We start from the raw sequence: 12,247 nt of genomic DNA, 5'->3' as shown, positions 1-12,247 counted from the left end.
CTGTGAAGAAAATTAACTCTATCCCAGCTGAAACCAGGACATACTCTGGTATTCTACAGGGCAGATTTGTTCTGATTGGCAAATGGCTGGTAACAGACACTTTCTATATAGGAATAACCAATGCTAATTGTGTTTAATATGCCCTTTAGATAAAATGTCTGAGATTAGGATTGAGTAGATTGTTTCCACTGTACGATCTCTCCACGAGAAACACAGGTAGGCTGACTGCATTTATATATTTCAGAGGCATTCTGAAGTCTTGAACCTTTCATCTTCATTTCTTGTGTTTCTGTTGACACAGTGGTTTGTGTGTGTTTGGTTTTTGTGGTTTCTGGTGAAATGAACATCTGAGAACAGGTGTTCTAGTGATGGATCCATATTACTATGTTTTCATGACTAGAGTAGTTGAATGTTTTGCTTAGATTTTAATAGCAGTTACTTTTCTAAAATAAGGGCATGGCATTTGCAGTTACAGGCCTTCAAACATGCAGTGAATTCACTTTGTTAGAAGGCTCCTAGTCTCGTGTATGTTTTCATTATGGAGATGTTTCAATACCCTTGATCTCCTGTATCTCTGTCCAGAGAAGTTTTGAATTTCCTGAAGAAGTTTTGCAGATAATACTAGAGTTTAGGAGGATGAGCCTTCATTTGTGATCAGCAACAGAGCTTTAAAGATGACACGGCACCAGGGTATAAGAGGAATATCACAAAGAAACTGTAAAAACCAAAACAAACAAAGAAACAAAACGCAACCTTAATTATTGTAAACTTGACCTTTTCTTCAACAACACTTCTTATGAAAAGGTTTTTGAGCTTATGAAGTCTCATGTTTAAAGTGTAAGAGTATGTTTCGAGCATTAAAAAAGTGATTACTTATTCATTGTACAGTAATGCCTCTACAGTGGCAGTTTTTTAATGGCTCCTTAAGAAAGAACATGCTCTTTACCATGAGACATTCTGGCTATGAGGTGTTTTGTTGTTCAAGCACAATTTTGTAGTTTTGTTTAGCATTCCTCTTGTAAGAATCAGTCAGATGTTTTATGGGGGGGAAATGTAACATGTAATTTCAGCAGTATTTTGGAAAGAGACACGGTTAGAGAAAAGCTGCAGTAAATATTTACTTTACTTTGATGCCATTTACCAAGTTTGTCCAGGATGATAATTAGAAATAATGGAGAGGCTTGCTCTCTGCAGATTGCTTCTGTTATCTGGGGCGGTGGGGAAGGAAGTCCAGTAATGTTTGAGTTTTCCTCTTGCCTGAGTAGCATGGGTGCCGTGATGCTATGGAGATAGGAGGGCATTAGGCACCTGGCTGAAGTGCCAGCTCTGGATTTGGTGAATTTGGCTTCAGCCTTGCTGGGCAGAGCTGGTTTTTGCAGAGTCACCTTGGAACATCTGCTTTTTTCTTCTTGACATTTTCTTTATCGGTGGGTTTATTAGCTGAGTCACAACACTATTCAAATGTTTGGAAATAGCTCAGTTCAGCATTGTGCTGAAACTAGAAAGTCTTCCTGAACTCAGGAGAGCTAGATACTGCAGTAGAAACACACTTGAGTCATCCCTTTTTTTTTTTTTAAGATCTGCTGATTTAGAAATAATTTCTTTTGCCATATTTCAATTTGATTTAGACATTAACTTCACTGAAATTAGATGTGATGGTACCGTGTTCCCAGTGGAATTGGCTGAAACCTGTAAGCTATAACAAACTGTCTTGTTTTCACTAAGACCTTCCTTTGAATTGACTAATGTAAAAACACAGCGTTCTCCAAACAAAGATGTAGCTCAAGAGGATTGACTGAAATGCTTCCTTGAGCATTTGGCTTCTGTAATATCTCTTAAACTAGGAACTACCACATACTCCCAATAACACCAGGAGGCCTGCGTGGATGCACAAGATGCTCCTGAACAATCTCAAACATGAAAAGGAAGCCTGCAGAGGGTGCAAGGAAGGACAGGTAGCCTGGGAGGAATACAGAGAAATTGTCCGAGCAGCCGGGGATCTGGTTAGGAAAGCTAAAGCCCTGATAGGACTAAATCTGGCCATGGACGTCAAGGGCAACAAGAAAAGCTTCTGTAAGTACATTGGTGATAAAAGGAAGAGTAGGGAAAACGTGGGCCCTCTCTAGAAAGAAACAGGAGACCTGGTTACCCAGGATATGGAGAAGTCTGAGGTACTCAATGACTTTTTTCCTCAGTGTTCATGGGCAGGGACTCAAGCCACACTGCCCAAGTTACAGAAGAAAAAGGCAGGGACTGGGAGAATGAAGAACTGCCCACTGGAGGAGGAGATGAGGTTCGAGACCATTTAAGGAACCTGAAGGTGCAGAGGTCCATGGGACCTGATGAGATGTATCCATGGATCTTGAGGGAACTGGCAGATGAAGTTGCTAAACCACTGTCCATTATACTTGAGAAGTTGTGTCAGTACAGTGAAGTTCCCACTGGCTGGAAAAGGGGAAACATAACGCCTGTTTTTAAAAAGGGGGGAAAAAGGAAGACCTGGGGAACTACAGGACAGTCAGTCTCACCTCTGTGCAAGATCATGGAGCAGATACTCCTGGAAACTACGGTAAGCCACATGAAAAATACAGAGGTGATTGGTGATGGCTAACATGGCTTCACTAAGGCCAAGTCATGCTTGACAAATTTGGTAGCCTTCTACGATGGGGTTACAGCATTGGTGGATAAGGGAAGAGCAACTGATGTCATCTGCCTGGACTTGTGCAAAGCATTTGACACTGTCCCACACGACATCCTTATCTCTAAATTGGAGAGACATGAATTTGACAGATGAACTGCTGGGTGCATAAGCAATTGGCTGGATGGTTGTACCCAAAGAGTTATAGTCAATGGCTCACTGTCCAAGTGGAGACCAGTGATGAGTGGTGTCCCTCAGGGGTCAGTATTGGGACTGGCACTGTTTGTCTGTGTCGCCAGCAAAGATGTTAGTGGGACTGAGTGCACCCTCAGCAGGTGGGTGCTGACGACACCAAGCTGTGTGGTGCGGTTGACATGTTGGAGGAAAGGGATGCCATCCAGGGGGACCTTGACAGGCTTGAGAGTTCAGCCCGTGTGAACCTCGTGAAGTTCAACAAGGCCAAGTGCAGGGTCCTGCACCTGGATCAGGGCAATCCCAAGCACAAATACAGGCTGGGCAGAGAATGGATTGAGAGCAGCCCTGCTGAGAAGAACTTGGGGGTACTGGTGGATGAAAAGGTGCACGTGAGCTCGCAGTGTGTGCTCGTAGCCCAGAAGGCCAACCGTGTCCTGGGCTGCACCCAAAGCAATGTGGCCAGCAGGTCAAGGGAGGGGATTCTGCCCCTCTGCTCTGGTGAGACCCCGCTGCAGTGCCGCATCCAACTCTGGAGCCCTCAGCACAGGAGAGGCATGGACCTGTTGGAGCGGGGCCAGAGGAGGCCACAAAGGTGATGAGAGGGCTGGAACAGCTCTGCTGTGAGGACAGGCTGGGAGAGTTGGGGTTGTTCAGTGTGGAGCAGAGAAGGCTCCAGGGAGACCTTATAACAGCCTGCCAGTACCTGAAGGGAGCCTACAAGAAAGCTGGAGAAGGACTTTGTACGGGGGAGTGTAGCGATAGGACAAGGGGTAATGGCTTTAAACTGAAAGAGGGTAGATATAGATTGAATATAATGAAGAAATTTTTCACCATGAGCGTGGTGGAACCTTGGCACAGGTTGCCCAGAGAGGTGGTAGATGCCCCATCCCTGGGAGTGTTCAAGGCCAGGTTGAATGGGGCTCTGCGCAGCCTGGTCTAGTGGAATGTGTCCCTGCCCATTGAAGGAGGGTTGGAACTAGATGATCTTTAAGGTTCTTCCAACCCAAATCATTCTGTGATTCTATGGTGCTTGTAAATACATTTGAGTCTGTGTTTTGTCTGGACACAGAAGATACTCTGAATCATGGTTTTGGAAGTTTTACCTCTTGCCACAACTCAGTGTGATTACCATGATGCTGCATCCTAATAAAGAAAAAATTATACAATTTCCTGTAGACTTTTGCTGGGTTTGTGAGAAGTATGCAGTGAGACAAGCGAGCTAATAGGCTTCAACGATAATTCCAAGTCGAGAAGAAAACTGTTAAAAAGTCAGTGTTCTGTTCTGTGGTGTCTGATACTCATGTCCTTGTATTTTCTGATGGCATGAACAGAAGTCATGTGTGGGGTGGTTATTCTTCAGATAACTAAATTCTTTTAAGAAACTTTGGCCTGGAAGCTACAATCTGTGAATGAGATGCTGTCGCTGCCACTGTTGCTAAATGAGTTTGTCTTACTGGTTCTCAGTTCCCAGAACTTTCACATGAAGTTTCACAGCTCTTTAGGACAGATCATGAGTGCAAAGCACAGACAAAAATTACCAACTGTGAGATTTGTTTAGGTAACTGCAGCTTCCACAGTTGTGAATGAAATGCTGATTTTAGAAGTATGTAGAGCAGATAATGTGACTTAACTTTTTGTATAAGCTGTCATCAAATCACATCAGTCACAGCTTCTAGATAAGAAACTGTAGTGGTAAATCTCAGGTCTTGCTTCTTTTCCTCTTTGCTCGTATCCTTATGTTCTACTTAACAGTTTTCTTTTTTCTTTTTAAATGCTCTTTTGCTGTTCAAGGAGCTAAAAACAAAAATAACAAGCTGGCAATGTATTTCATGTGGCTTAAAGATGTCCTTAACAAGTGCTGTTTTCTATTTTCAATGTTTTATCTTGTTGACAGAGTAATTCAGATTGTAGACTTTAGAAAACATTAAGATGACATCATGACTTAGAAATAAATAAATAAATAAATACAATTTCTGTCCTTTGCCTTGATGCTTCTTCCTGCCTCTGCTGTGTATCTGCTCTTTCCCAGAACAGCAAACGTTAGCGCATTTACACACTGAAACAAGCCAGGAACTGATGGGGCTGGAACATGACTACTTCTTTCCCCACTGCCTGCTGTGTTTAACATGAATCCTTCCTCTGATCAGTTTCTGTGCACAGCTCCATGCAGAGGTGTTCTGCCATTGCAGAACGGGCAACACAAAGGCCAGAACAAGTGGCCAGGGTAGAGGGAGGTGTGAGACAGCTTCACTCAGAGCGCTGTTGATGTATGTTGGTTTATAGTATCTGTCCAGCTACGTGTTCATTTTAAGTAAATGACTGCATGTAAGTAAGCGGTCTCAAATATCTAATAATTCGGATAAATTCCCAGCTTGCATTCAGAAGTGAGAACTGGTACAGTTTAGTTTGACTCTGTCCCACTTCAGAGTGGGCAGAGATATCGATAGTCTATTCAGTACAGGCAAAATTTTCTTACTGAAATAATAAACCAAGTAATAATAAAGTAAATAATTAAGTAATAATTATTTTTTTGTTTTTAAAAAAGTGTGTATATATATATAAATTTGTTGCCACCTTCACAGTTCTTCATTATCTGTAGGCAGAAGATTCATCCAGGATATTTTAGGATTAAAAAATTCTAGTATTTTGAAGGGTTCATGAAAACAGCATTGCCCAAGTATGGATTGATAACTTAAAACTGAGAGTGTTATTCCCACATATTTAGCGTTAGTCTTGTCTTTAAAAACCTTCTCATTTTTCAGGAGTGCATAGCTAGTAGCATTGTGTTTAGATGTAGGTCTGTGTATACCCATACAATCTTTTTTTTTCAGTTTTACATATGACTGTCACTGTCCTGACAACAGTAAAATTGCTCTCAGAAGAATACTTTCTCGCTTTTGATTCCAGGAGTGACTAAGAGTGAGGTTTTAGAAAGGCTTAAGCTAAGCTGAGTCCATGCTTCCACTGAAAGTGAGGTCCTACCCTCCCTTTATCCCAGCTTTCTTTTATGCTTATCTTCTGCGAACTTCTATATCTGAAAACTCTTACTTTGTAATTATTACTGTTGTTATTTCTATAGTGTTTTTTTTCAGTTGCATCAGCTGTCTGATCTGATTGACTAGCAGTGATGCAGAAATATGTGGACAAAGGTGATGGAGAGGATGGGCTAACTTGTTCAGCAGTAGCAGACTTAGACCAGCTAAAACTGAAGGCAAAACTACATTCTTAGACATGGACTTAAGTGTCATAAGCATTGAATTAAGACTAAGGGGCAGACCTGCACAAAAGCTTGAACGTGAGATCCACAGACATGCCTGAATGCTTCTGTGGATTCAAATGTGAGTAGTCAGTTTCTTCATGATGTGCAGTGCTGGCGTTAAGGCTTTAATTTCACAGCCCTGTAAGATCCTTAATTTTGCCTTTTAATCTTCCTTCTTCCATACAAACTTCTTTCTTCATGTTGGCTTATGTCAGAAAGGCTCTGTTTGATTCCTCCCACACACCACAAACTGCAGCCTTCAACGAATACCTGGTTTCTACTGCTTCTCACAATAGGCTATTTTGCTAGTAAACATTACACAGTACATAAAACACTTCAAAGCAGTATCAGCATTTCTTTTTAATCACAGTGATGCTTTGTTTTCCTTTAAACCTTGGTGCTTAATGCTGAATTTGATTGCAGTTTAAGAAGGTGCGTTTATGTGTATCTAGTGATACAATAATCAATACAACATGTCTTCTTTATTCTTCATTTTCACCTTACTGTAGTATTTTATTTTTCCAAGTAAATTAAACATCGAGTATAATGAACGCTCTATTGGGTTTGCATGGCAAGGTTTTGGTAGCGGGGGGGTTGCAAGGGTGGCTTCTGTGAGAGGCTGCCAGAAGCTTCCCCTCTGTCCGATACAGATGGCCTTGGCCATCAGCAAAGGTGATAGCGCCTCTGAGATAACAGAGTTAAGAAGGGGAAAAAAAACAGCACGCAGCATTTGCAGCTGGAGAGAGGAGTGAGAATATGTGAAAACAACCCTGCAGGCACCAAGGTCAGTGCAGAAGGAGGGAGGAGGTGCTCCAGGCACTGGAGCAGAGATTCCCTGGCAGCCTGTGGCGAAGCCCCTGGCGAGGCCGGCTGTGCCCCTGCAGCCATGGAGCTCCACGGGGGAGCAGATCTCCACCTGCAGGCGGGGAGGGCCCCACGCCGGAGCAGGGGGATGTCTGAAGGAGGCCGTGACCCCGTGGGCAGCCCACGCTGGGGCCGGCTCCTGGCAGGGCCTGTGGCCCCATGGGGAGAGAGAGGAGCCCCGGCTGCAGCAGGTTTGCTGGCAGGACCTGGGACCCCGCGGGGGCCAGGCTGGAGCAGCCTGTTCCTGAAGGATGGCACCTGTGGGGGGACCCAGGCTGGAGCAGCTAGTGAAGAATTACAGCCCATGGGAAGGACACACGTTGGAGAAGTCCGTGGAGGACTGTCTCCTGTGGGAAGGACCCCAGGCTGGAGCAGGGGCAGAGTGTGAGGAGTCCTCCCCCTGAGGAGGAAGGAGCGGCAGAGACAGTGTATGATGAACTGACCACAACCCCCATTCCCTGCCCCCCTGTGCTGCCACTCAGGGGGAGGAGGGAGAGAAATCAGAAGTGAATTTGAGCCCGGGAGGAAGATGTTTTAAGATTTAGTTTTTATTTCTCATTCCCCTACTCTGATTTGGGTGATAATAAATTCAACAAACGTCCCTAAGTCAAGTCTGTTTTGCCCATGATGGTAATTGCTGACTGATCTCCCCATCCTTATCTCCACCCACAAGCTTCTCCTTAAATTTTCTCTCCCCTGTCCAGCTGAGGAGGGGAGTGATAGAGCAGCTTTGGTGGGCACCTGGCCTCCAGCCAAGGTCAACCCACCATAACAGTCAACTGCTGGTTATTCTGTAGCAATACTGTCACAAAATAGTTTTTTAAATTTGAAAGGCATCGGAGAAGCTTATTTGAGAGTGTCTGAACCTCTGAATGAATAGGTTGATAATCTGAATGTCTGTTGTTTTCTTCCTTCAAGAAATCTTAGATTGGCCTCTGGTTGACTGTGCTGTAGTCTTGAAAGGGAAGGATTGGAGCAGTTCACTGGCCTCATTTTACTCTTCCACCCATTTGCTCTCTTCAAGCAGAGGCACTGCTCCAACTCCTTTCTGACATCACACCAGTAGGAACTTACTCTGTTTATGGAGAATGTTTTTCTCCCAGTTGGGGTCCTTTCAACATAGAATCATAGAGTGGTTTGGGTTGGAAGGGACCTTTCAAGGCCCTCTGGTCCAACTCCCCTGCCGTGAGCAGGGACATCTTCAACTGGATCAGGGTGCTCAGAGCCCCGTCCAGCCTGACCTGGGATGTTTCCAGGGATGGGGCATCGACCACCTCTCTGGGCAACCTGGGCCAGGGTTTCACCACCCTCAGTGTGAAAAACTTCTTCCTTCTATCTAGTCAAAATGTGCCCTCTTTTCATTTAAAACCATTACCCCTTGTCCTATCGCTGCAGGCCCTGCTGGAAAGTCTGTTCCCATCTTTCTTATAGCCCCCTTTAAGCCCTGGGAGCTGCAGTAAGGTCTCCCCGGAGCCTTCTCTGCTCCAGGCTGAGCCTCCCCAGCTCTCCCAGCAGAGCTGTTCCAGCCCTCTGAGCCTTTTCATGGACATGCTGGTTTATTCCATAAAAGAAAGGTTGTATCTGAATGTATTATCTGTGAGTACTGTGGAAACCCCGCTTAACGTATTTAAGGTTGCTGTAGCATACAAGGTTCCCTTCTTCACATCTTTTGGAATCCATTAACATTTAGAGCTCCCAACACATATAGTATTCTTCTGGTATTGGGAACGATCTAGCAGACTGTCGTCTCATACTGGTGTCATAGAGCTTTCCTCCACATCACCCCTTACTGGTAGCCACTGTCCCCCTGCTGAAAGAAGTTAGAAAGTACAGGTTTGGAAGGTAGAAACCTGCAGCACAGCAGTGGTGATAAGCGGCTGGAGTTAGGGTGAAAGCAGTGACCTCTGTTAGTGGCACTGTTGTATCTGAAAGGTGTCCGATATGCTGCTGCATGGTCTCTGGAATATCTCTACTTCCTTCTCCTTCTGAAAAGAGGAAGCGAGTTCGGGCACAGCAGATCTGAGGCCAGACTTGTCTATGCTGGTTGGTTCTGGTATGGTGGGCAATTCTTCCCCTAAGTGCAGATAAACTCTAAATGGAAAATAGCTCTAGTGGTAGTTTTACTTACTACTCTGTAGAGCTCAAGGTAGTGGTTATAATACCCTATAGCTGCAGATGTAATGTTCACGCTCCTCTTTGATCGTGGAAATTGGATTTGAATGGAGGCTGAAGCATTTGTGCCAACCTTTATGGTAGTGTTTGGTCTTCAGTGACCTGGTAATGAGCACGGCCTGAAAAGCTGCAGCAGGGTCAGTGTGCTATTCAGTATGGAAGGGTGGGCGGAAGGTGGGAGCATCTGCTTCATTAAGATTATTCAAGATGCAGGTGAGGCCCTCAGTGCCAGTGGCTGGAGTGGAGCTGCTGGTCACAGTCCGGGGGGGCAAAGTGAGTGTCGCTATCTCCCCCAGACCTGGTGTGCGTGGGAGAGGACACACGGCATTCACTAGCATACCTCAAGCTGGACTAGCCAGTGAGTAGGAGGCTCTGGGTCTGGGCAGGTGTACCAGATGGGGACAGGGTCCATGACAGCATTCCTGGGATACCCACGAGTTTAGGTTTCCTGTGAGGTGAGTGTACGAGTGTGTGTTTGCACTGAGCACTGCAGTGGACGAGCTGGTGAGGGGGAGACCCATGGTGTGGGTGGGGGAGCTCAGGATCTGGAGAGGGGTGTCAGATGAAGGGAAGGGCCATGCTAGTATGACTGCTGGTGTGACTGCTGATGCCATACAGCTTGGTTTTATGGTTCAGTAGAATTGGAACCACTTCTTCAAGATAATTCCTGTTCCCTTTCGCATCAACCTCAAGTGGTTAGTTGCAGTGAGTCTCTTCTAAAAACAATGGCTCAAATATTTTCTTGACTCTTGTTTTAAATGGTCTGCCACGTGCATGCTCATGAGCAGAAGCTCTATGAAAGCAAGTGGTTCTTGTCCATAGCAATGGGACAAAGCGGCAAGTTAAATTATCTTTAATGCTATGATCAGTATTTAATTGAGCGTATTCAAACACATATTTTAAATGTTTCAGTAACTTATTACAGTTACTAGGCTTTACTGAAAACACTTTCACAAGAAGTGTTTAAAGCTGCTATTGTTATCCAATTAAATGACAAATTTATACTGAAATTGTATTTGGCTGTAAAATTATATTCCCAGTAAATATGACATCTTCTTTTGCAGTGATCCATATGTGAAACTTTCCTTGTATGTAGCAGATGAGAACAGAGAACTTGCTCTTGTGCAGACAAAAACTATTAAAAAGGTATGTATATACTCTTTTTATTCCATTGTTTTGGAAATATTCAGAATACAATAGGAAAACAAGTACATGCATCTTCAGTGTGCATGATCTGTTGACAGAAAAACAAAAGAGAAAAAATCGTAATATGTTGCATATTATTCTGTAAACCTTGGCTTATCAAATCTCATTGCATCATTCACTGTTTCTTTTATCAAACTCATATTTTAATGAAATACAAAACTGAAATAAAGAACTAAGAAACTCTGCTTTATCATTTCTCTGACTTTTAGCAGAAATGATCATTCTTTAATGCTCTCTTTCAAAATTTCCATTTTCAAAATATTTTCCTAATATGGGAATTTAAAATAGCCAAATGGCTGTAAGAAAAGCTTGGAAATGCACTGAAAATGTTTTTGTTTTTGTTTTAATTAGAACCAAAATTTAATTTTCATTGGTTTCTTAATTTCATTCCACATAACCAAAAATTCCACCAGGGGATATTTGTCATTATCAGGGCCCTAAGATTTTTTTTTTTAAACTATTATTTTTTTCTTAAATTTACTGGTAGTGATGGCAGACAGGCAAAAGCCACAACTTGCATGACAAGTAAGAGAAAAATAATGAGTAGTCATTTTTATGAAGATATTTACAATCAAGAATGATTCAATTGAAATCATTATTGCAAAACAGAACAGTGAGGAAAGTTTTGTTATTGAAAACACAAAACAGAATGATGTTGTTCTAAAATCAGAACATTAGGTGTCATAAGGAGACTGTTATGAAATCCTGGAAGCATGGAGGATTCAAGCAGAGGTTTTCACAGGATGCGGGGCATGTTTGATGTTGGAAAGGAAAATTATTTTAAAAGATCTCCTGGTTAACCATTGGTGCTTGTTTCATAATAGCATTTTTATGTTCATTGACTGCTTTTAAATGTTCTTTATAGCCCATCTAGCTTAGTTTTATGTGAAGTTTTTAGACACTAAAATTTGTGAGAAAAATGTTAACTTTTCCCAAAAGGAGTACCTATTTTGTTGCTATAGTAACAACACAGACTGTGGCATTTTTTGTTTCCTTAAATAGGTTCAAGATTTATCACCAATTCCATACAAGTATGTGGGAGGTGTTCTTACGATACGCATATCTTGGTTTTGTGGAGAGTATGCTTGTTGTCATCCCATTTCCTGGGACGTAGTTGCATGGAATCAAGTCCTGTTCCTGGAATCATAGGAATGGAAAATGCTTAAGCTTGATAGGTCATTTTCAGGCTATTATAAAATACCTGGCTATTATAATTCTGGTATAAGCTTAACTAACATGTTCTTGCTGAAGTGCGAGATTGACTTTGTCTTGCTATGGAATGGCAATGTTAATGAGAAACTATTAAATCAGGACACCTGCATCTGTGTACTGATAAATCTTTCTTATGTTGTAAAGGGTAGATGAAAAGAGTAAAATGAGTGTAGGTGAAGGTTTCATTTTCTTACTTAAAAAATAATTTGGACCACTGTAGTAATTTTGGATCAATAGCAATATGGGCTCAGGCTTTACCAGCTGCTAAATGGACAATTCATTTCATCTGGAGAGAATTCAGTGAAGTCGGAGACATTTGAGCAGTTGCACCCTACAAACAGCCTTCGCTTTCATGGGCTTGTTTGAAAAATGTATGCTTCGGGATTCCTGAAAAATAACAGCGTACTGAAAAATAACTGTCTAGACAAGTTCGGTTCTTGTAGTGCTTGTTTATTGTCTTAAAAGAGTATGGTAGCTTCTGTTAACTGGCAAACACCTGAGGATGGGAGGGAGATTTCCACCTTTCACTTCAGTGAAGTGGAAGAATTTCAGTGTGAGGCAATATGAGTGTAGATGTTGGAAGGGACCTCTGGAGATCCTCAGCTGTAACTTTGTGACTAAAACTCAGGACAGTTATGATAGCAGAGAGGAAATGGAGCGGGGTCATGAAGGAGCAAGGATCCTTTGGCTTTCGAGAGAGA

The 12,247-nt window shown here is 42.9% G+C and overlaps 1 protein-coding gene across 3 annotated transcripts in view; it reads left to right on the top strand.

Moving 5' to 3' along the window:
- Positions 1 to 12,247, top strand: part of LOC309415755 (E3 ubiquitin-protein ligase NEDD4-like) — a gene marked incomplete at both ends in the record, with an annotated part of 209,308 nt that overhangs the window by 82,504 nt on the left and 114,557 nt on the right. For all 3 annotated transcript variants that reach the window (XM_082013361.1, XM_082013360.1, XM_082013359.1), the window contains one exon: positions 10,193 to 10,274. In XM_082013361.1, the coding sequence (XP_081869487.1) occupies positions 10,193 to 10,274 (82 nt within the window). The remainder of the gene's footprint in view (positions 1 to 10,192; positions 10,275 to 12,247) is intronic.

This window comes from Phaethon aethereus (genome assembly GCF_964289735.1).
Source record: "Phaethon aethereus genome assembly, chromosome: Z".
NCBI lineage: Eukaryota > Metazoa > Chordata > Aves > Phaethontiformes > Phaethontidae > Phaethon > Phaethon aethereus.
Note: the sequence above shows the minus strand (reverse complement) of the source record. Positions and strands in the feature narration are given on the sequence as shown.